The sequence below is a fragment of the Pyrus communis genome, chromosome 13 (assembly GCF_963583255.1).
Source record: "Pyrus communis chromosome 13, drPyrComm1.1, whole genome shotgun sequence".
NCBI lineage: Eukaryota > Viridiplantae > Streptophyta > Magnoliopsida > Rosales > Rosaceae > Pyrus > Pyrus communis.
Window position 1 is genome coordinate 7,681,281 of NC_084815.1, and position 25,423 is coordinate 7,706,703.

The 25,423-nt window shown below is 36.7% G+C and overlaps 3 protein-coding genes across 3 annotated transcripts; 1 reads left to right on the top strand and 2 right to left on the bottom strand.

The window, feature by feature from the left end:
- Window positions 1-8,243: 8,243 nt before the first annotated feature.
- On the bottom strand, window positions 8,244-9,778 carry LOC137713290 (uncharacterized protein At3g28850-like). Its single transcript, XM_068452578.1, has one exon. It carries the CDS (start codon window positions 9,615-9,617, stop codon window positions 8,403-8,405), a length of 1,215 nt encoding a protein of 404 aa, XP_068308679.1. The 5' UTR covers window positions 9,618-9,778; the 3' UTR covers window positions 8,244-8,402.
- An 8,527-nt stretch (window positions 9,779-18,305) lies between these two features.
- LOC137712862 (small ribosomal subunit protein eS10z-like) lies at window positions 18,306-20,014 on the top strand. The gene is made up of 4 exons (XM_068452039.1): window positions 18,306-18,443; window positions 18,526-18,851; window positions 19,310-19,442; window positions 19,797-20,014. The coding sequence occupies exons 1-4, from the start codon at window positions 18,441-18,443 to the stop codon at window positions 19,872-19,874; spliced, it is 540 nt and encodes a 179-aa protein (XP_068308140.1). The 5' UTR covers window positions 18,306-18,440; the 3' UTR covers window positions 19,875-20,014.
- A 521-nt stretch (window positions 20,015-20,535) lies between these two features.
- On the bottom strand, window positions 20,536-23,771 carry LOC137712940 (uncharacterized). The gene is made up of 7 exons (XM_068452146.1): window positions 23,348-23,771; window positions 23,032-23,124; window positions 22,239-22,383; window positions 22,039-22,149; window positions 21,850-21,932; window positions 21,710-21,767; window positions 20,536-20,776 (listed from the first exon to the last, which is right to left on the bottom strand). Exons 1-7 carry the CDS (start codon window positions 23,639-23,641, stop codon window positions 20,697-20,699), a joined length of 864 nt encoding a protein of 287 aa, XP_068308247.1. The 5' UTR covers window positions 23,642-23,771; the 3' UTR covers window positions 20,536-20,696.
- Between the last annotated feature and the right edge of the window lie 1,652 nt (window positions 23,772-25,423).

Sequence of the window (25,423 nt, forward strand, 5' to 3'; positions counted from 1 at the left end):
AAAAGGATATACATAGTATACCAAAAAATTAAATGAATTTGTACATGAGCTCAAATATTAAGAGAGAACAATTAATTGCATGTGGTCTAATATCTTAGTGGATATGGCATTGGATTTCCATCCATGCATCCCAGATTCGAAATTCCTCATTTTCTAAATTATTATAATAGTTTCAAATCATTCCCACCAGTTAATAATAATAACATTAATAATAAATTAAAAAAATAACAATAAATTACATATACGAAAATATTCAAAATCTATCAAATTTTTAATTTGAAATTTGCGATGAGATCCAATCTAGTTCTAAAATTTTGGAATGGAAATTGGAAATGATGTTTTTAATCTGATTCGTCTGAAAATCACCCCTATTTTGGTGTTAAAGAATTCTTCCTTAACTCATTGTGTCCCATGTTCAAAATACATTCCCTCCCTTAAGTGTGGATTAATTAGTGTATGATATCACTTGTACTAAAAACACTTTGTATTGGGCTTGAACATGTCCCCTCCCCAAATTAAAATTAATTAGTGTTAAATAACCCTTGTAATCCGAAAAACAAAACAATTCGTATCAGACTTGTTGCCTCGTTGGAACTTGGAACTTTAGGGGGCGTTTGTTGTGAGGGACTATCTCGGACTGGACTAACTTCTGAGACTAAGCTGGATTGGCTTAGACTAGACTAAGCTGGACTGACTTAGTTAAGCGTTTGATGCAGTGACGGACTAAAAGAAGGATAATTAACAACTATAATATTAGGCTTTTTTATATTAACACCCCATAAAATGTTGAATGCACCGCACATTAAAATTTAATAATAAATGACTTATTTAACCTACTATGCAATGACAATTTTGACCTTATTAGGTTTAGAAGAAAAATAAAAAATTTCTATATATACCCCGAATCACTTTTAACGTATTATTTATCTTCTTCAACTATCAAAACCCCTCTGACCATCTATTGTTGAACAAAACTCTAACCAATGAAATTACAAACATGTTGATTGAGAAAAATTATTTTTGACGAATGAAACACAAAATCAATGTTTCAGAAGCTTCATATGAGGTAAGACTTCATATTTTTTGTTGTTTTAGTGATTTTGATTACATCAATAATTATTTAATCTTGTTTTTACTGCATTATTCAAACTTTTATGTTCGTATTCATCTTTTAGAGATCACAGGGATTACATGAAGAATTAAACACCTAAAATCACCACCAAATATTAAAAACATACGACATGGGTTTTAATGGTGGAATCGAAAACAACCCACATATACTTTAAATCTCAGGCGGCATCTTTTGTCAAAATCTCAGTCGACATTTTTTGTCCAAATTAAAAACTTCATAAGATTTGAGAGAATGTGGGGTGTATAGAAAATATGGGATGTACGTAGAAAATGTAAGGTGTATATTGAGAATGTGGGGTGTGAGGGTATTATAGGAAAGCATGTGGAGTGTATTAAGATAATTTTTAATTGAAAAAGTAATGTGAAGTTTATTCAACATGGTGTTAATATAATAAGCCTAATATTATATTATTTAATACACATTCAATAATATTTTATTATTAATTTAATATATTTTATTCAAGCATTTGCCCCTTTTTTTATGTGTCTAGAACACTCTTTCGTTCCGTCCTTTATTAATTCAACAATATTTTAATTTTTTATCCAACCTTTCTCTAGACTCTCTTTGGAGGGTTCTTTCTTTACTTCCTAGTTTCGTCCCCCATAACACTCCTTTTCTCCATCATTTGTCCTGCAAAACCACAACCTTCAAAATCGTTTTTCCTGTGCAAAATCGTCCTCAAAACTACTCTCTCCTTCGTCTTCGTCTCTCCATTGCTCTTCGTCCCAAAGCTATTTTCTCCCCTTCTCTATCCATTTCTCTCCGAAATTTTATGGGAAAAATGACAAATTTCTGGGAATGTTTTAGAATAAGGTAGAATTTTTCTATTAGGATTGTTGTTGTTATCGTTTTGCATTTTTTTTTTTTTTTTCGAATTTTGGTGTTGAGATTTAGGTAGCGGTGAGGCTGGGTTTCAGATCTAGGAAATGGGTTGGCAAATGGAGTTGCCCAGAACCATGCTTACGGGCTTGTGGACTTGCAGCGTTTATAAACTTGCATCATGTAATCGTTTTTGGAGATGGGATTAGCAATCCCATGGTTTTTTTTTTGGAGGGGGGGGGGGAGGGGGTTAGCTAAGAAATGCTAGTCTCTTCTTTAGTCGAAGCGAGTGAGAGCTAATCTCATTAAACCTAAGCCTTCCAAGAAACAAACACGAGACTGGACTAAGAGTTAATCCAGTCCAGTCCAGTGCATTTTAGTGAGGGCAAACACTAAGAAGCGAGTAATACTAAGTAGACTAAGTCTAGATATTTAATAATACAATCATCAACTTTCATGTCATTTAGTTTACAAAATTTGGTGTACAAATTTAGTTCTCCTGACATTACCCTTAAGAAATATGGGAAGGTTAGTTTTTGTACAACTGTGTGTGTATATATATATATATATATATAGAAAATATATTAATATCGAATTTGTCATTTATAAAGTTTGAACTTAAGAACAGAAATACCATTAAATTGTGGTACATTCAATCATGTTCTTCTAAGGTTCTCATTTTGAGGACCTGTGATGACCAAATATATATTAACCACAAGATTATATTCGTGTAGATCCAAAGACTTAAAATATTTGACAATTTAATAAAGTAAAACAAGAAAATGAGTTTTCTTATGGTTCATGGATTTTAAGTTGGTTTTACTTTCTTAAGTTGTCAAATATTTAAAGACTTTGGCTCTAAACTAATATAATCTTATGGTTAATATGCATTTGGTCCTACTCAAAATGAGGACCTTAAAAGAGCAGGATTGAATGTACTACAATTCTGTAGGATTCCTATTCTTAAGTTCGAACTTTATGAATGACAAATTTGATATTGATATATATTCTCACACTCTTAATATAAATATACAGTTGTATAAAAGAATAATATTTAAAATGAAAAAAAATGTAGCCTTTAACATTCAATTTCAATTTACCCTTCTCATTTATAAAAAAATATATCGGTTCACCATTTGGCTTCGAGGCAATTTCATCGTATCAAAGATATGTTTTCCATTGATTTAAAGGAAAATTAGAATGTCCTACACCTTTCCTGTAGTTGTTAGATTAAACATTTATCTTTTTTAAAGATTTAATTAAGGTGCTTTAATCAATTGTCACCTCAATAATTTTCTATTTATTTAATTTCCATGTCATTAATTTAAATGCATATAGAGGCATAAGGTAACTTAGCAACTAATTGCCTATAATATAGGAATTTCATTTTGTCAATTCCCTTCTACGCATTAAATAACATTTATTTAATAAAATGAAATAAAAAATTAATTAACAAGTTCCTCATTTCCTTATTATCAGTATTTAAAAAAAAAATTTCTCTTTCTATTAAAAATGTCAATAAAAAGTCTTCAATACATATATTTTTCATGTATAGATATATATAAAATATACTTAAAACTTATGGTAGATTTGAGAACAAAAGTATTGACTTTTGGTACGTTTAGATTTCAAATGTACCGAGAAACCAAATGTATCAAAAATTCAAATGTACTATAAAACCAAATATACCGATTATTATGTAACTCTTTTGGTACGTTTACATTTCAAATATACAAAAAAACCAAATGTACCATAAATCCAAATGTGCCCATTGTCAGGTAACCCTTTGGTATATTTAGATTCCAAATGTACCAAAAGACCAAAAGAACAAATGTATCACAAAACCAAATGTCTCTATCAAATAACCCTTTTGGTACATTTACATTCCAAATATACTGAGAAATATAAAAAATCAAATCCACTATAAAACTAAATGTGTCCATAATGCATAGAGATGGATAATAAATGCATAAATATAGGGATAATAGGAAAAGAAAAAAAAAAAAAGAAAACGAAATGCCCATAAGAAGTTGTGAAAAACTAAAATTCAAACAAAATTGAACTTATGTGAAAAACTTAAATTAATAACCAAAACTTCAGGAAAATATTTGATCAAATTTTCAAAATGAGTGTATATTTAATCTAAAAAATTAAAAACGGAGGCACCTATATCAAAACGCCCCTTGATTTAAACACTACAATCATGAACAAAAAATTTCTCTCCCCAGCCGGGAAAGAGTTGTTCTCTCTAAGTGAGAGTTTTCTTACTGTGTGGCAGTGTTCCCTTTCTTAGTTTCTAGTTCAGCTGCCAGCCTTAGTTTCAGCCACGGTTGATGGCAGTCTCTTTCGTTTTTCTTTTTCTGTTTCTTCCCCTCTGTTTTCAAATGGAACCACTCCTTGCCATGATCGGAAAACTTTGTATTGTTGTCTCCCTTTGAAGGATTATTTTGGAAGATGACATGTTCATTTAAGCAACATCATTAGCATGCAATTAACAAATTAAAGGCGGAATCATGCTAGCATGCACTTAAAAACAAAACATTACCCATGAATGTTCAAAGCCTAGTAAAATGGTGAACCAATAATCAACTCAAAACAAAGTGAGTTGAAATATATACCTTTGTAGATTCCTCTTTGTATTTAAACAAAGGCTAATCACCCAAAGAGAGGGCCTTCATTCCTTGCATCTTAGATCTATGGATTTGGATGGATGAAAAAGGTTTCTCCAAAGTTCCCAAAATTGAGAACCTCTAATGATTCATCACCAAGGCATAATGAAGAAGAAATGAGTGACCTTGGAGGAGTTTGATTGCTAGATGATCCCTCCAAGGTGGCCGAAATTTTAGAGAGAAAGGAGAGCTTGTGTTCTCATCCTTTCCCCAAAAAACAACCCTTAATGAATTTTAGGCTATAAAGTCCTTTATATAGTCTCTTCAAATAAGTGACCTAATGGACCAAAAGCCCTATTCTTCTAACATGGCGGGGCTATAGGGTTTATTGGGCTTTCAAGCCCTTTGTTTATTTAAGTTGTCATACAACTTGAGTTAATGGGCTTGACATTCAAATCACATTGGGCCTTGCGGCCCAAAACTAACCCGAGGTCTTTAACGAACTTATTCGTTTGATTAATTAACATATTAATTAATCCTAGCCTTAGATAAATAATTAAACCATTTAATTATTCTTACTCATCTCCGTTGTTTCTTCAAACTCTACCTTACTCGGTAAACGATCCATTAGGTTCCTTTTAGCGAGGCAGTGGGCGATTAAAACTCTTTCTAATCGATTGTGAATTGAAACTTACTTTCAATTCTCCTGTTAGTGATAATACACTTTTAGGGCTTCCACAAACCATGGTTGACGCCTAGCAGCATGTCATGGTTACCCAAGCTAATCAGAAGAGGTGGAGAACCTATTCAGTTTTAGGATTACAAATGCAATACGGTCTTTCTCTAATACAATACTCTTGACCACATTGTTTGGTTTGATAGTTTATTCATGTCTACTATCCAATGTGAGTCTTGTGCTTATATGATTACCTTGAATGTGATTTGGAACACATTCCTAAATCTCATTCATACTTTGGCCAAAGATTCTTAATCATATCATAGAGTATTCTCCCTCAAACAGTTTGAAGGTTAGAGATCCCTTATTGCGCATTCACTTGCCTCCATGGCTAAGTGGCTTAACCCCAACGATGTCGTGGACACCCTCCTGATGGAGTGACTTTGACATAATCAAAGATTAAGGACCTAACCACAAGACAACTGTGATGCCTCAGGTCAAAAGACTAATTTGCATTATCCCAACCATGAGTTCTCATGTGACATGAATATGAGAACTCTTCGTTGATCGTGTTCAGTGAACTCATTCTCTATTGAGCACCTACGTACTTGTCTTGATGTCACACACACCAATGACTCGAGACTAGTCACTCTCCCTGAGAGAAGACATAGCACGTACTGATCTTAACGAACTGTCAATGTCCAATTGACAATCCTATGATCAGGAACGTTTAGGATGTGTCAACGAAAGAATGGTCTCATGAATCTAACTTCTTTAGATCGCATTCTTCCAATCACATATTCCTTGGACTTATCGTTTAAGCATATAACATTTATATGAGACGGCTCAAACAATAATCTTTGCCCTTTACATTTAAACTACATTAGTTTAACTTTGTGAAATGTCCGTAAAGTATCATCATATGATTGGTTTTAGGGCGCATTTCCAACACCCTTTTCTTCTCTCCACCTTATTTTCCCCTCCATGCATCCATTCTTTTCACCTTCTTTCCTTCCCACCTGTGATCGCTCTCTATCGATTTCACTTTAGATCCGATTTGCTCCCACTTTGTTTCGCCGTATTCAATGGCTTTATCAGAAGATGCGTAGAGCCTCAGGTCTGGTGTTCACACCACCACCTTCCACCTGTGTGTTAGTCTCGGCACTGTTGTCGGTGATTCCACTAACTTCCTCCCCGATTTTATACCATTGGTAGCGGTAGATAGGTTCTGTGTGGAGTTCAATGGAGGACATTGACGTTTGCTTCTCTTTTTGTTGTTGGGGCTTGGTTGGTCTTCATCTCTGGTGTTTGTTGGGTTGCTGGTTCATGGTCGTCGGAGCTTGCTTTGACTACGGCAATGGAACTTAGCGGCTAAGGTTTTCAGTTTTTTTCTATGTCTTTCTTTTTCGGGCTCAACCCTTAAGTTGGGCTGTTGTTGTGTTGGCCCATTTTTTGTTTATGTTTAGTTGTGAGCTTTTGTTTTGTATGTAAGTCTACATTTTATCAAAAAAAAAAAAAAAAAAAAAAAAAAGCACTACAATCAAGTATGAATTTGGTAATAGAATCGCATGAGAGTTAATTTTTGAGCAAATTGAGATTAAGTACTAACTGAGATACTAGTTAGGAAACAGATTTTAAGATTAAATGAAATTAAATCAAAACAGGACCTTTAAAAAATGTTCCAAACTTGTTTTCATACAACTAATGTTTAAAATATCGATATTGCAAATTTGTAGAAATATTAAGGGATATGTCAAATATCAATATCAATGGAAATGGAAATGATGGACATTTAAAATGAAACTTTAGGAATTGTCAAACATTGGTTTGGACGAAATATAAGAGTTTTTTTTAAATTTAACAAATGTGTCATAAATATCGACAATATTTTGGCCTAAACTTAAGAGTTTCTCGTGAAGTTTTGACTTCACCCTATTTCCATATCTTTCTCTAACTTTGTGGATATTTTCTTAGAAACATCGACTGTATTGAAGAAATTTTAAACACTGCATGCAACCAACCAAGCATGCATCGCTCATATTTATGTACTTGGCCTGGAGTAATTAACTTCCCGTGCCCTCTTCACATTTTCTTCACAGCGTTTCACTTCGATTTCAAAATAGTGATTCCGCCATTAACATCCGTTGACCGTGATGGAGAATTTGGATTACGCTATTTCCCAAGGGATAATACTTGGGTACTCACTAGAGAGTACCCAAATTGCTAACTACTAAATTCAAGGAAAGAGATCCTCTCCAGATCTCTTCCATCAAATTCATCCAATCCCCAAATCCGGATCCTTGAAATTTGATTTAATGGCTACAAAAAGGGGTCCCCTTTAAAAGTTATAATAACTTTAACCATTGAATCAAATTTCAAAAGTCTGAATTTGAGGATTAGGTGGAAGGGATCCGAAGAGGATCCCTTTCCTAAATTCAAAAAATTTGTCAAATGAAACACTCCCCAAATGTCTAGTATTCTTGTAACCAAAAACACTATTTCCTCTCTTTTCTTGTATCCAAACATCTATTTTCTCTCTCACCTACCTCCACCATCACCTCCCTCTCCATTCTCCGAAGCCATGACAGCTCCACGCCCTCAAATTTCACCAAACCCATGACAGATTAGATCCATCTTGCTAACCCTACGAAGGATATTTCACCCAGAAGAAAAATAATGAAGGAGGTTGAAATTATTCGGTAAAATTTAGAGAAAGTTGGTGTTCGGTAATGCCATAGATTCCACGATGGAGATTCCGATGCCGATGACAGGGTGCTGGTATGTGTTCCACGATAAAGAATAGGAGGATTATGGGGCGGCATCGACAGGGAAAGGATGGAGGAGAAGTGAGTTGCGCCGACGGAGGAGACGAGGTTCTCAGAAGGCGTTGGGAAGACGAGGTTTCTGGTGATGAAACCATGGCAGGAGCAAAGCAATGCAAATTGGTTACAAACAAGCTTTGGTACGAACTCGAACACAAAATAATTCAAAGAATTGCAAAATTGAATGTCATGAAAATGTGAAATTTATTGCATACTGTTCAAGAAGACAACGAACACAAAGAACCAAAATCCTAACAAATATTAAACAAACTTGAAACAAAATCCCCTAGGCACCTAAGAACAATAGCTATATGCAATCAGTAGTTGGCATACCAGTACCACATTCACAAGCAGCAAGCAGGGCACCTAATCAACCCGTTTTCGTTGCAATCCTGGCATCTCCTCAGTTCCCCTTCATCCTCATCAAACAGCTTTCGGCTGCCATTACATGTCGGGCACGGTGCAAACCTTGCATCCCCACATCCTTCGCAAACAAACCCGCCATCCCTCACCGGAAACCCCCTCAAAAGCTTCCCCAATTCTCCGGCCTCGTTGAGTTGCTTAACCTCCTCTGCGCCTCCAACATACTTGCCTCTAACAAACACTTGTGGCAGACTCACCACCTTGTCCCCAACCGCGTTTTGCAACTCTTTCCTGTACTCCGAGTCCATTGAAACGTCCCTCTCGTCTACTGCCACTCTAAATCCCCTAAATATCATCCGAACGGCGCAACAATCCTCGTAAGTCTTTCGAATTCCTCTCAATGTGGTGAAGTAGATAACGATTTTATCCTCAGCGCCCGGAAGACAAAAACAAGGATTTGAAAATGGGGAATGTAGCAAAGGTGTACTAGTACAAGTGAATGATCTTACAACATTGCATCGGTTGTTGCTGCTGTCGCCCAACTGTCTAGAGGACAATGCTCTTCTGTAAGTCAAGACCACATTGGGGTCCATTTTCGACAACAACGATTCCTCGGATAAATGCTGCCACAGAGGCTTTGAATTCGACGAAGAAGAAGAAGGGGCTGGCAATGCGTGCTCAACCTTTACTTCCGAGTATTTCGCCGATTCGAAAGAATCAAACGGTCTTCTTGAGTAACTGCAAGAAGTGGCCTTCTCGGGAAAAGCGATGGGGCGGTCATAAATGGGGTGTTTTGCAGAGAAATGGGAGTGGAAATCGGAGTCGTTGAGACCATCCATGAGTTCCCAGGTGTTGATGACGGAGTCGGGGGAGGAGGTGGAGTGTTGTTGGGGGTGGGGGTGATGTTCAGGAGAATCGTGACCGTTGAGATTGAGGAGGGGGTTTAAGGGAGATGGAGGGTCGAGACGGAGGGAGCCGTAGGTGGTGGAGGTGAGGGAGACGAGGTGGTGAGTGTCGCCTTTTCGGAGAGGAGGGTGGTGGACGAGAGGGGCGGAGGAGATTGAGAGAGCTCTTCTGGAGGTGGGGAGAAGTGGGGAGGAATTTGAAGAGTCTTGGAAGGAAGTAGGAGCAATTTGTGAATTCTGTTCTGGGTTTTTGGTTAGAAGGGTGAGGGGTCTTGAAGCAGAGCACCCCATCTCTCTCTCCCTCTCTCTGCACAGACACAGAGAGAGAGAAAGATAGAGACTTTTTGGTTTGGTTTGGTTTGGTTTGTGTCTCGTTTGTTTTCTGAAGGGAATAAGATTGCTTCTAGTTCTAGAGAGAGAAAGAAAGGAGGATTGTGGAGGTGGGTTTGGGAGCTTTGAGAGAGAGAGAGAGAGGAGGGTTGTGGAGGTGGGTTTGGGAGCTTTTAGAGAGAGAGAGAGAGAGAGAGAGAGAGAGAGAGAGAGAGAGGGTTGTGGAGGTGGGTTTGGGAGCTTTTAGAGAGAGAGAGAGAGAGAGAGGAGGAGGAAAGAGAGAGAGGGAGTAATGTTTTGGTGAGGAAGAGATTCAAGAAGGAGAAGAAAGGGTTTGGGTAATTGAGAAATTGGGTGGGAGAGGGGAAGTTGAATAAATGAATGAAGGCACAAAACGCGGTTCGTTTCTAATTAGGAGGTTTTTATTATGAATTTATTGATAAATAAATATTAATTTTGTAATTAAACAAATTTGTTAGGGCGCGCGAGTTGTACTAAATTTGGAATCATTTGAGGCAAAACCTTCGATTAAGGAAATCATTAATTTTGGAAAGTTTCAAGAATCATTTGCAGTAAAGGAACCGGTATGATATGTCGCAGTCTGCATTCATGTGTGCGGATTGACATTTGGATCAATTTCTACGCTCGCAAGGGTAAATAAGGAAAGGTGTTTCAATGCGCAACAAATTTCAGCACATACGTCATTGTCATTATACGAGTGGAATGATACTTGAAAAAAATTTCTACTTATACAATAACATGCATATCACCCTGTATTTTAGCTACATTGAAAAGTCTCTTATAAATAAAATAAACGTGTCAATCCCAATATTTATGGTTAATTGCAGTTTCCCTATATATTTTGCATAGATATAATTGAAGTTTTTCTTTAGGTTAGTGGGGGAAAGTGATTCGAAGTTAAGTGCAGAGATGAAAGCATATTTGGTCCAGGTAATAATAGTAGTGTAATGTGGTTATCTTCATGTCTGCTTGTTACATAATGCTTCAAACGAGTAATTTTTGTAAGGTTTGACCTCCATTGCTAATAACAAACTAAAACACTTATCACAAACAACCAAGTTCTGATATAATTTGACCCATATAAAAAACACCACGGTCTTGTTTGTTCTGAATTTGAGCCAAACACGTGACCAACACATCGGCAATAACCTCTGGATATGTGCCGTGGAGGAGCCAAACATATTATACTGTTAGGTAAGGCTTCAATTTCACAATGCAGGACATGTCCTAGTTTGATGCTTCAAATGTTATAGAAGTGAAGAGTATTACATGTGCAATGCAGGTTAGAAAACTTGCATTGAAAGCACATTCACTTTCACATATTATATTAAATTTGGTTCTTTAATTGTGTATCTTGTTGCAGGACCAACTTAGCAACGATCTTTATACAAAAAATTATCACCCAAATTGAATGGTGTGAACACAACTACCCCCACCAATTATGATTAAAAAAAATAAAAAAAACTACCTCCACCAATTATTTAATACGAAAACATAAATAATTGTAGATACAACAAACAAAAGTGACGAAAAGTGGAAACTTGGCCAAGGTCGGAGCTCACTTAGGCCCAGCGGGGACCGATGCTCCTCCTCAATTATTTTTTTGTTGAAAAAATATTTTTTGAGTTGTTTGTGATATTAGCATTAATTCTTTTATTATTATTGTCATGGTTGAAATAGCATATTTAGTCATAAAATTTTTGAAGATCGATTGAGAAATTGGATGGAAGATCAATGGATTAATAATAACATGATTAATTTTTATAGCGAGATTTGATGGTATTAGTAATGAAGTTGTCATGCAACGTTTCAAAACATGAAACGTATCGAGAGATATTGTAATAAGTTGTATAAGAAAACTTATGACTTAATATATAAGTGTTTTGTTGAGTACATTCTTGAACTTTTTAATTTGTGACTTTATTGTTTGAGGGTGTCTCCATCCATGCAAATCTCTAGCTTCGTCCCTGGACACATCGATCATTTAACGGTAAGATAATGATATTTTCTATTTGGTTGGTTGCATATCGAATCGTTAAATGGTAAATGTATCAAGTAAACTAATGGAATATTTGTCTGTCCAAACTTTGAAAGAGTGTAGTACATGCTTATCAATCTGCTACTTGGATTAGGACTTATCAAATATCCTTTCTTGTAATAGACAATTGTTCTAATTATTAGCATTTTCTTGCCAAATTAATTCTATAAATTAATTGATCTCTTTCATTCAATCCCGTTCTCCTAGACCCTACGGTCCAAGGAGATTGTGGCCAATTATTGTTCGATCTTAGACTTCTTAGTACAAACAGTGGAGATGATGGAGTTCAGGAGAACGGGACTATTCTTTCTCCATATACAGGCGGCATAGAGGAAAGAAAATGCATACTCTGTTCACATGAATGAATGTGAAATAAAGGTCCATAAACTAAAAATCCATAAAAATTCATGGGTATTTGTCCTTGCACTTATCACAATCCGGAACAATGATCATTTTCTATGTTAAAATTTACATCCAAAATAAAAGGTTTAAAGGAGCAAATTAGGGACGAAAGTTTTAATAGAGTTATCCAAACTGATCATCGTTCCACCTTGTGACAAGTTAGGGGATCAATACTCACAAATTTCTATTATCCTAAACGTGCAAGTGTAATCACATAAACCAAGTCGAAGACTGTTGTCAAGGGCCTTCAAGTTTCCAAGATCCTAGAAGAAAACAAAATGTATTGTTTGCCCCATATGCCTACTGGAGTTCTTTTAACCGTTGGTTCTCAATCAAAGATATAATGACCGAGATTTAACGGTTAAAAATTCCGGAGCCTAGGTTACTTTGGACCAGAACTTTTGAGATTGAGATGCTAAAATTGAGCATGGGTTTAGTTTGGGTTTGGGTTTGGGAATATCTGTTATCCGAGTTCTACCAGAAAGAGACTGAAAGAATAATAATGAATCCAAGAAAATGACATGGTTTTCCAGCAGATTGAAATGGACTTATGATAAATGGGAAGGACCACCATTCACAAAATTATTCAAAAAATTAGGGCTAATTCCACGGAGGTCCATTCATCCCATGTGGGTTGAGCTGCCAAGTCATTATCTTTGCTAACTTTATTGCTCTATCTTCTGCCTTATCCAATCTCTCTGTCTCAGAGAAGCAACAACAAAGCCTTACCCTACTAAGTGAGATCAGCTGTATGAATCCTAACGCCACTTCGCTCGGTTTTGTGTCAAGTTAGATACAAGTACTCCAAGTCTTAAAGAAGAAAGGAGCAAATAAAATTCACAAATTTGTTTGATTTGCATAAACTTTCCTACCAATGAGATTATTTGTGTAAACAGTGGCAACCCTGTACTCATATTTTATCTCAAGCCTTTCTTGGACATTGAGACCGAAAGAAACACTTGGGGCAAATCACGTGCAGCATAGTTTGTCAATTGATACATACTTCTTACATGAATTAATATGACAAACTATTAGTTAAGGAATCAACTGTTATATTATGTAATCCACTAATTGTTGGTATAAAAGGTTGGCTCGATATAAGTCAAGATGGATGTGAAGATAGTCCCCCATCGGAGAAGTCCCAACAATAATCTAAGGTTTAAATATAGGTGTTCCACTTCTAATTGCATCAAGGCTTTTTGAGATAAACCCCACACCTGAGGTTCATTGGGCTTGATACCACCCAGGGGATGGAGCCTAGGTGAATAAATGGGGACAATATCGGTGCATGGCGGCCTCAATAGTGGACAATTATGGAGCCCATGACACAACACTAATGTGGTAAAATATATATGCTCCTCCACTAATTTTTCAAAAGAAGAGTCACAAGGGCAGGTTTGATTTGATGTACTTCCTAATTAAGAGTTTAGTTGTGAAATTTTGATTAGAAATATATGTTGGCATTCATTTGGAAGAAAAATATGCTACCCAAGTTAGTACCCAGAAGAGCTCTAACTTTTTAACCCTAGCATTTGTTTTGGTCTAGAGATTTGGATTTATGCAGTTAACTCAGTGGTGTATACAAAAAGAAACATCAAAACTGTACAGGCCAAGGGCTTTTAGATTTAGTACAAGGTTAAGGGTGTGTTTTAGACATTGGTTCAATTTGAAAAAGCACCCGGACAACTATAAGTTTTATGCAAAAACACTCGGCACAATTGGCAAAAAAACCCTAATTTATCCACCTGTCATCCTCCAATTGATTCTTAATCGTGAAATTCTTACTACTACTTAACTCTTGCAAGTTCCCAAAGTGGATAGATTCATCTAAGATACACAGATCATCTAGGCAGGGCATATTAGATGCTGGGAAGAAAGACAAAGACTCGACTTTAATAAAGCAGCTGTTGAGTGCCACAATTTAAGGCTGGGAGAAAAAACGAAGAAAAACGTTGTGTAGCCATCAAATTAGCATAAAACTATGGTTTGAGCTTAGGAAATTTGGTAACAATGTTGCCGAGCACGAGACTTGGTTTTAAAGCCTAGCACCCAACAATCTTATTGATTTCCAAACACAAACCAGAAATATACAACTTTCCAGTACAAAGCACAAACCCCAGTATGACTTTGGTATTTAATATGAAACAAAAAAAAAAAAAAAATGAGAAAAATACAAAATCCCTAACTATGATTTTGTATTTAATATGAAACAGATCACAATTCCATTGTAAAAAAGAAATATACTCACAGTATTTACAGTATTCACAGTATAAAATTAGTAGCTCTGAATGTCCGGGCCATGCACCCACCGTCCCTTCACCGTTATTTACGGATTTTAATCATCTGCAAGTGTACAGGAAAAAGGAGTCGCTGTTATACAGAGTTGAAAGACCAAATGACTGAAACTCGTTAATGAAGTAATCAAGCTACGTGTATCAGTAAAACACGATACAGGGTGAATCGGGTAAAAACAAGAAATTTGGATTGCATCAACTCTAATTTTTGGAGCTGAAAACCTGACCTAAATAAAGTTGTATAGGGTACCAAACTTGCTAAATAGCTGATGCACCAGTTAGACAAGACACATTTTCTCCTACAAATATGCTTAGAATATTTTGATTCTATTTTTTACTTATATTCTTAGCACAAATCTCAATCGAGATTCCTTTCTAGAGCATCATGTTTGTTTGTTGAGTTGGAGTGCAAAAACAAGGTGATGGATTGGGTTGGTTGAAATTTCGGGCTTGTGAATAAAATGGGCACAGGGACTTAGAAAACCAATGACAAATCTCCCATCTCATCGGAAAACAATTATCATTTTAATGGTGATATCAAAGTATGTAGAGCAGGAACGCCTTAGAGACAGACAACTTGCAGGAAGAGAAAAAATTTGTTCCAAAATATAAGGCTTGCCCAGCACAAGACTCAAGTAAATGTTATGATTAAAGAACTCAAGTGCAACCATAACATGCACAAAATAAACGAGCTTGCTGGATCTGTCCTAAATGCTTTGCCCTTATTAATTATTCCCAAAATCTTGATCGACCTGGCTTATGCTCGGAAAGATTATCAAGGTTATCTTCATTGTTCTGATGATCCACTAGCAATCGAACTTTTGAAAAAGTTATTTAAAGAAGTAGCAATGAAACAGTTACTGCAATCATCCTTTGCTGTTGTAAAAAAATGGTAACGTTCCAAAAGAAAAAGGCAAACCGTCAAGGTAAAGGTCGATAAGATTCAAATGAGGTTGCTAATGTGCACAAATGATGGCTACCTAATTGTGGAACTCATCACTACCCGCATTGTGACAAGCCATATAGAAGAAACAATGGCCAGTTACAATCTCAATTTCTACGGCAGCTAGGTACTTGGGATTTCTTTTGTATATGGGTACAGGGGTACTGGACTTACAAACAGCCTGCTTTCCAAAGAGATCATGTCTGCAGGATATGTGACACAATTTATAAATTCCACATATCTCAAAAAGTAAAATGATATTGCAATCAGATATTAGTTATTTCCTGACATTGATACAACAACCTTAGAAACGTATTAAAGACAGCAAGAAACTCACCATAAATCAATATTAACATATTCTGTGAATTGAGTTTGATTTCGAAGTTGGGCCTCACTAGCACCCTTGTGGGCTACTCTTTATAAACAAGTCTTCGCTTTAGGTAAGACAATCTAAACACTCACGGGTATTTGATTCTTTCCTGACTTACAAATATTTCTTCTCTAACCAAAATTCTACAGTTTGTATCCAATTCAATTCACACAAAAATTAATGTTAAGCAAGCATAACCACCTAATAGAACCTCAAATTACGTCCCGGAAAAAGGTGATTAAGGTACTTTTCTTGTTGACCATTCACAGCAACCCTAAAGCCATGAGTTTGTCATTCTTGGAAGCCCTAAACAACACATCTTATGATCGGGCCCTAAGCGGATCATAAAGTGGATTGGCTGGTCTAAAAAGGATAAGCATGAGTCCTTGTCTAGGGCGTGGTTTCTCCAATTTGTGACGTAACTCTTAATACTAGTCATTAAGGGCTTGTTTGGTGGGCTGGATGGGATTACGCCTTAAGAATAGGGTTGGATTGGTAGGGACATGTAACACAGGACCTGTAATCCATGTATAAAGATACGTTAGATAACCTACTTTATTGTGGATTCATAAATCATCATGTCCGTCTCACATTTAGACACAACAAACAACGTATTGGACTCAGGTTTATTTTAATTGATCACAACCCAACCAGCCCATCAAACATGCCCTAAATGGATTACAGTCCGGAACTATCCAAAAAACAAGTGGTGGAACAATCCAACAAACAACATGTGGTGAATTGCTTAGGTGAATACGGTCTTCCTCTTCAACCAACTACCGTTCAAACCCTTCCCCTTAGCTTACAGTAGTAATGTCGCTTGTAACTGATTGCCCAACAAACCCATCAAGCAAATCAACCAGACAAAGCTTGACAAACATGAAATCAAGCAATCAACTGAATTTACAGAGACAAAAAGATGGAGGAGGAGGAGGAGGAGGAGAACAAACCAGAGAGCATAGGAGTGGTGAGTCCGGAGACAATCAATCAGCCGACATGCAAAGGGCCAATATCTCCGGTTCTAAGGGAGCCGGCGACTTCATCGGCAGCGGCTAAGCAAGACGAAATCAAGCCGGTGAGGACCAACCACACCACCTTTGCCATCCAAACAGTGACGCCCCATGGCATTACCATTTTTCTGGGGAGGCTTCCTTCCCCCTACAATTGTTTTGCACCTTGATCAATCCCAGCCCCCCTTTTGGGGTAAACTAAAGTAAAAAAAAAGTCGGAAGAGTTCATAACAAGGATTTACTTTTTCCTTTCCCTTCTTTCGTTTTTTGTTTTTTTTGAGAAAAGTCAAAGAGTCACTCAAAAGTAAGACTCTGTTTAGATTATCAGCCAAATATTATGCAAAAAATATCAGCCGATGGAGAGTTTATTGAGAATCCGCTTTTTTTTTTTTTTTTTTTTTTTTTTTTGAGCAAAAAGTATTAACACTCAAGGTTTTAACTTTAACCTTTAAAAAATTCGGTCCATCCAAAGCATGTTCAACCTAGTATTGAAAATGCTCTGATCTTAAAGAAAGGTTGAACCTAGCACGAAATGAATTTAATAATAAGATATTAAACATTAAAACAATTCACCACTTGCTGTTGTGATTAAACCAACCAAACAATGACAATGTATGTTTTGCATTAGAGAAGGCCTTAGGCCCTTATTAATAATAAAAACGGTTGTTTACTTCAGGAGCTGTTAACTATTACTCGGATCATATTTTGATCCCTATTTTGATTTATTCTAAACAACAAGGAAGGATATTTAAATTTGGATATAGAACGAAAAGCACGCTGCTATAAAATATACTTTGGTTAAGTTCAGATATGTGTCAAAGTTGTGACTTCTAAAACTGAACAATAAAGGGAAAATAACTCAATACATGAGGAATTTGCTAGTACATGATCTAAATCAAATTATTCATTGTAGGCTTGAAAGTAGCCACATTGGTTCAAGTAGATTTGTTCACCCATGCAACAAGGTTTGAATCTCCATCGTCGTAATTTAAATAAATTTAAAGTAGATCATCACTTTGTATAAAAAAATAATTTAGTTATCATTAGGCCAAAATCCTTGCACATTTGAGGAGCCCAAAATCCTTAACATCTCATATTCGCAATGCTTATACCTTCTTCAACTTCAAAATAAGGAACATCTTTCTAAATTGATCAAATTGTGATTCCTCATAACTTTGATTTTTCGTTTTTGAGTCAAATACAAGCACCTTTGAATTTTGATCAACAATGCATTCAGTTCATCAATCATTATTGACATGTAGTCATATCATATGTTAAACAACACAACCTCAGTTTAAAAGATGATCATGTGCTTCACAAATGATTATGTTCTTCTCAATTGCGCAATTTAGACAAATTGGCTAAGAAAATCGACACTTTGTATTAAATCAAATTCAAATACCAAATACCACGAATTTTTAATTCAGTTACCAAAACTTCAATTCACCAATAATTTAAGACCGATTTCTCTAATTTAATCTTTTACAAAAAGTTAGGGCCAAATAGTTACATTTCATAAATCCCAAGGTGAAAATTGTAATTTAGCCTAAAATTTAATCTCAATCGTACATTCCCTACCTCACTTATAAACAAAGTTGCATCCCTCTAGGGTTTTACTTCTCAGCGCGCAGCCTCAACACAGCTCAGTCGTTCGCCGCCGTCTCTTCTTCTTCCTCCAGCCCCCGCCTCCCTCCGCAATCGCAACCATGGTAATTCTCCCTCCAGCTAATTTTCTGTTTGTTTCCCGAGAAACCGAAAAGAAAGAGAACGTTGAATTTGTTGTATCTGCAGATCATTTCTGAGAAGAATCGTCGGGAGATCTCCAAGTACCTGTTCCAAGAGGGAGTTTGCTACGCGAAGAAGGACTATAACTTGGCGAAGCATCCCGACATCGACGTCCCAAATCTGCAGGTGATTAAGCTGATGCAGAGCTTCAAGTCCAAGGAGTATGTGAGGGAGACGTTTGCTTGGATGCACTACTACTGGTACCTTACCAATGACGGTATCGAGTTCTTGAGGACTTATCTCAATCTCCCTTCTGAGATTGTCCCTGCTACTCTCAAGAAGCAGGCCAAGCCTCCTGGCCGCCCCATGGGCCCCTCCGGTGACCGCCCCCGGTAATTCGCTTATTGATTTATGTTGATGGAATTGTTTTCGGTAGAATTGCGAAATGTCGAAATGCTTGTTCGATTTGTTGTTATATATTATTAGGAATTTGTTATTTTGATTGATTAGTTTGATACATTGCTCATTTTTGGTTTAGAGATTCTGCAATAAACTGCAATTGATTGAAATGTGAGTGGGGTTTTATAGATGATTGAAGCATATTTTTCGGTTGGGTTTTAGCGAAATCACGCCACGTTTGAATCAAAACACAGCACATTTGAATCTAATATTGGTTATTGGTTATGTAGGAAGAAGTTAATTTTAACAGAATTGCAACGCATTTGAATCTTTGTTAATTATTCGACCAATTAACTGTTACAGATTTGTGCTTCCTTTCCTTTTCTAGTCCATTTGTTGAATGTTTTGTTGGGTTGGAATTTACTGTTTGGTTTGATGATGGTGTGAACAGTGGTCCGTCTCGCTTTGATGGAGAACGTAGATTCGGTGGTGACAGGGATGGGTACCGTGGAGGACCTCGTGCACCTGGGGGTGACTTTGGAGACAAGGGTGGAGCTCCTGCTGATTATAGACCTTCTTTTGGGGTAATTTCCTTGCTCCGAATTAATTTGTTTTCTATTTTGCCCTTAGGTTCTGTTTGTGTTTACCATTTGTTGGATACGGGATCAATTTCACTTCGATGTCAACTGAAAAGAAATATCACTAGTCTTGGAATTTCAAAACTGTTTTCTATCCAATACCATCGAGCTTTTTACCGATGACTTGATAAGTGTTGCATGACTAGACAGTTTAGTCACTTTGAGAATAATATGCATCCGTGTTTTTTCTGTGTAGTGTAGAAGCAGCGCCCTATCTTTCCTCCTTGTTAGGTGTCAGTGTTAAAGCGCGTAATATGAAAACCTCTTAACTCATCTTTCTCGTTGTGTCTGTGTTTTCAGGGTCCCGGTGGAAGGCCTGGCTTTGGTCGCGGAGCTGGTGGTTTTGGTGCAGGCCCAGCTAGTTCTAATCAATCTTAAATAAATGGATGTTGAGAAGATGACATTCTGTATTAGGAGACAATAGCAGTTTTGTTTAATTGTTCAAATGTCTGCAACATTGTCGGATTTTCTTCAGTGTTTATTTGCTTCTACTTTGTGTTTGAATGGCACCTTGAAAACATATTTGCTTTCGGTCATCCATCCACAAAGTGCCACAATCACGGCCATGGTGTGGCTAGAAAGGTAAGAACGAAGAACTCAAAACTGTTTGATGCTTCTTCGGCCAAATACGACATACAAGTGGGAATTGCACTATGAGCAACCCGAGGGAAATGGGTTCTGCCCAGAGGCCACAGATAAGTTTTTGCCATTGGTTATTGGTCGAGCCACTGGAATGGAACGAGATAAAAATCTTTCGACATCTTACATCGCACTTGTAACAGTTTTTGCCGTCGTTGGCCCTTCTTTCACTAATGATACTGCGATTTACTAGTCCCGCGAGGGACTATACTCTCCTTATGGCTTGCGCTAGCTTTTCACTCTCGAGGAAACGGTCTCTCTCTAAAGCAAACCAAAGCACAACGACAATCAGTTTGCCGTTTGAAGCGCTGGTAGCACAGGGCATCTGCGCCCGGCCGAGTCAGAAGGCCGATGCCCTGCATCTTGTCCAGCCCCAAGTAGGAAAGGCTTTATCATATTATATGACCAACTATATAAACAAAGTTCAAGATTAATGTATAAATTCTTCTACATCCCTCTCAAAAATTCAACATAAAATAGACCGATCTCATGCAACTTTGGATACACAAACTTTGAAGAACCCTGAAAGCATTGAGATTCCCCTAAAACAAGAAGAAAGCTTCACAAAATGTTCCACTTTCCCGCCAACGCCTGGCAAATCATCGTGATACAATATGCCGCACTCAAGGGATAACCAGATACTGCAAGAGTTGACAAATAATATGCGTTTAATTTCACACCACAGTATGCAGCAAGCAACATACAGTAAACAAAATAAAAATGAGACGTTTTAAGGTCAAAAGCAAAAGCATGAAATGCAACTGGACTCCAAGGCTAGAAAATGAAGGGAAAAAGAATGCATAAATGTAAGGATGGTCAACACTCTGGTCATCAATTTTTCATTCAAGAGCATGAAAGGTACTGGAACACTAAAAAAATAAAGACGAAATACGAAAAAGTTTGAAGGAAGAGTTATCTACCGAAGGATCCTAGATTCCCAAGGATTCCACTCTAGCATTGATAATGAGAAGATATATCGTAATTACATTGCAGGACCTTTTGTGTACCAAAGCAATTACTTCACACAGAGTTCACATTTTCAACTAACAAAAACATTGATTACGTGCCAGTAAATGTACAGTCATGTGCTTGGATTTAAAACTCAGCTTGATCATAACGTTTAGTAGGAAGCTTGAATTCAGCCCAGCCTGATCATCATGCTTAGTACAATGCTCGAATTCAAGCTTCAACAGCTACTAAATGTACAGTCATGCGCTTGAGTTCAAGTGATGTCTAAAATTTTAGATAAATAGTTAAGTTTCTTGAATAAAATGTTAGTATGGAAGAATATTTTTATTTAGAAATAGGATGAAAGAGGATAAATAAATGAATTTCAAATATGTCATCATACTTGGTTATTTCAATACATTGTATCTACGGTATTTTTATGCTTTTCCATATAATGTAGCCTTGCCAAAATCTAATCGTCTTTCTAAATCCTTCCATCAAATCCTAACCGTGGTTCTTTAAACTTTGTAGTCAAACTGAACAAAAGGTTCCATACACTGATACATGGGAAGGGAAATAGACCTCAAAAAAATTAAACATTATACTGATGAAAAGCAAGGACATACTTGAAATGAAATCCTCAGTATAGTCTGTCTCAACTTTCCCATGAGCCATCGCACCAACCTGAAAATACAGTATTACAATAGCTCCAAGCGAAAACAGATAATATTCAAATATAAGGCCAATGCATTAGCTCCGGGCATACCACAAAAACAAAGTCTGTACTGTTTTCATCACTAGCAACATACTTCTGTATGTTAACCAATTTTTCTGAACTGTATGAGAAGCCTGGAATGCAAGAATACATATTCAGTTTTCAAGATAGATATGAAATAATGGTTGGCGAGATCAAGGCTGATATGCAGCATAAGGGTTGGCTTTTTTGTCTACTCACCTATTTTACGAGAGTTGACAGGTAAATACTGTGTCACAGGGTTCTTTGTCACACGCATAAGTTTCTCACGCTTACCAACAGCAGATATACTCAGTTTTTGTAGCAGCTGCACTGCAAGATAGTTGGCAGGATTAAAATGACAAAATAGCCTTCAGAAAAAGTAAAGAACAGTGTTGCTTTGCAATGACAGATGAACTTACACATGACACCAGCGAACCGCTTAAATGTTCTTGGAATACGAACATATGGCTTAACTTCAATTAGAACACCTGCTGCAGTTCTCACATACACGTTCCGCAACCTCCCAGCTTTATTAATTGGGCTATCTAAAACCATAAGGAGAGCCTGCAGGCTTCAATAGTTAGGATCACATAACACTTCTGTAACTTAAATCAATTATTTTAATTTTTTTTTCTGAAACTGATAGTTACTTTCTTCTTCTTCTTTTTTTATAATTAAAATCCATCGATTAAAGGAATCAAAGACAGCAAACCGAGGATAAGAAGTCCCGTACACTAAAGAACTCCTGAAAGAAAGCTAGAAAAAGAAGAACGCAGAAAAAAATAGATCTAGAATAACAGAACAAAGCACTAGGAGCAGCAGCTTTGAAACACACTCCAAAAATCTGACAATTCTGAAACCAAAAACTCAACCCTCTCCAACAAGTATTCCTTCTCCTCCTCTCTCGAACCATCAAACACCCTTCTTCACTTGAGACACCACATCCCACGACGGTCTTGCTGCCACACCTTCTTACAAAAGTTTCCTCATCTAACCAGAATGCCTCTAATTCATTTCATGTAATGGCCAGCAATATAATGCCAATTCAATTTTGAAACAGCTACTTTATGCAGTTCAGAGTTTATCCTATCTTATATAGTAGAGCTTAAACCAAACTTTTTTTGTAGCAACGAGTGGAAATAAATTTACTTCATATATACAAGTTTCATGGAATACAACAAATAAGCAACCAATTAGACAGAGTTTGCTAACCTGATGAAGGATATCGGGCCGGTAAAGAGCAGGATCCTTGTTGTTCTTCCTCAGGAAATTTGAGTGCTCGTCAGAATTCAATAGCTGATAAGTCTGCAAGCAAAATACAAGTTAAAAAAAATATTGAGAAAGATGCAAGAGTTGTAAGAAAGCAAAAGGCTTAGACCAACACTGAAGAAACAAACTAAAAACCAAATATTAAAAGCCTTAAACACCCATTTACCAGCTCCTACAAACAAATATACAAATGAAAATTTTAAAAACTAAAACAAACAATTAAATATAAAATAATAGAAATAGCAATGAAAAATCAAACCTTTCCAACTTTGGCAACTTCCAGAGAAGCTTTCTCGAGGATGAAGATAGCACCAGGTCCGTTCTTGGGGTTAATCTCTGCTGGGGCCATTGGAATACCCTCGAGCTCAATTGGGTTACCCTTCCTTTCTTCTGCTTCATTTCCTTTGCTCCGTTTCTTATCGGCTTCCTCTGTCTCTGTTTCTTCTGGTTCTGCTGCCGCTGCTGCTGCTGCTTCTTCTTCTTCCTCTGCTCTGTCGTATACATCTGCCTTCTTCTTTCGCTTCTTTCCCTTCACTGCATACGGCCTCACCATTTTTGTAGCTCAAACTCGCGGTTTATCGGCTTCTCAGAGACTGAGGCCACCCGAATATATGGCTTGATTGGAGAGTATTATATTGGCAGTGAGAAAGTGAGAGTTTGGAGAAGACGATTATCACACGTTTAGGGTTTAGGGCAACATGTGATGTCGAGCTCAAACATTTTGGGCTTGTAGGATTTTGATCATAGGCCCAAATCTATCTCGGGATTAGTTGTGGGGCCATGATATAGAAAAATTTTAATAATCTCAACTATCTATTTTTCAAATTGCAACCTATTTGTAAATTATTAGCTAAGTTCGAAATATTTAAGATATCTAATTGAGTTGAAAGAAATTGACGAATACTATATTTAAAAAAACATTGAAATTTCATCATGGCAGTTAAATGGATAAATCGTTTCGGATTAAATTGAATTTTTTTTATAGATGATCTATGAATCGAGACTTATAAAAATAAACAGTTCGGATAGTTGAATTTTGATAATCCTCATTTAAAAAAAAAAAAAGGGAAATCCATTCCTTTAAATAGCCCGGAATCATAAGTAGTGTGCCTAATGAGTAATTCCCATGTGAGATTGAAAATTTAAGAAATTTCAGAACGTCCAACTAGATCATAGCTTTGTTAGAATGTAGTGGAAGATGAAGATCAACACAACGCACCTGTACAACGCCCAAACCACAGTCCATGGCCTACATATCCAAATTTGAACATTGAATACTACTTTAAAAAAAAAAAAAGAAATAAAACAAGTGTGCCAAAAATAGGATGGTGGTTCTACGCTAGTGTCATGCATTCAATGCGACGAGCAATCAATACTTTGCGACAATCAAAGCAGTCTTGAATTTTGATCCCGATTTGACCTCCACTAGCCATGAGTTGACGACTTGGATTCTCAAAGAAATAGTTGATGATGTGCAAAGAATGATTCAAGATCATGTAAAAGTTTCGAAGCATCATGATTGCACCATTATGTGAGATAGATGGTCGAATGGAAAAAGTAAGAGTCTAGTCAAATTTCTTGTCAACACCTGAGGGTGTGTTTGTTTCACGTTCTTAAGTGGGATTGGACTAGGTGTGGACTAGGGGACTTGTTAGCTCGTCTAAGTTAGTCCTCCGCTAAACTATGGGATTGCTAAGAACCTCACTAAGCGCTTCCTCCTTGACGTGAATTGGTGAGAGCATGCTTTGTTTCCTTCTCTTTAGAATCCCAATCAGTCTATGAATCTCACTACAAATCTGAACTCGAGAACCTTGATTTCACCAACAATACAAGAATTCTTTGTCTCGTGGTCACTCGTTTTTCCACTTCTTTTCTTACGGTTCAAAGCTTATACAAACAAAAGGACAATCTAGTTGCTATGTTTTCCTTCCAAGAATGGTAACTATGCAAAATTTCGTGAAGCAATGACAATTAAGAATTTTCTTCTGGATCAAGGGTCCATACTTGTTTGTATCAACAATTTATTAAACATACATGTATATTAATAGACATATACACAAAATCTTATAGTTGTTAAACACATTTGTTTACGTATATTTCATTTCAATGATGAAATTTAAATATCAAGTAGAAAGTAGTGATTCTACGCCACTTAATACTATGATCTAATGTAATTCTTCTTCACTTATAAGTTAGAGGTCTTAGGTTTGATTCTCCCCAATCACATTATTATGACTCGCCCCTTGTGAGGCTTTAGCCCACTCTCCCACCCCTAGTGTAGATAATATTCGTTTGTTAAAAAAAAAGTAGTGATTCACAACACCAAGTTCACATG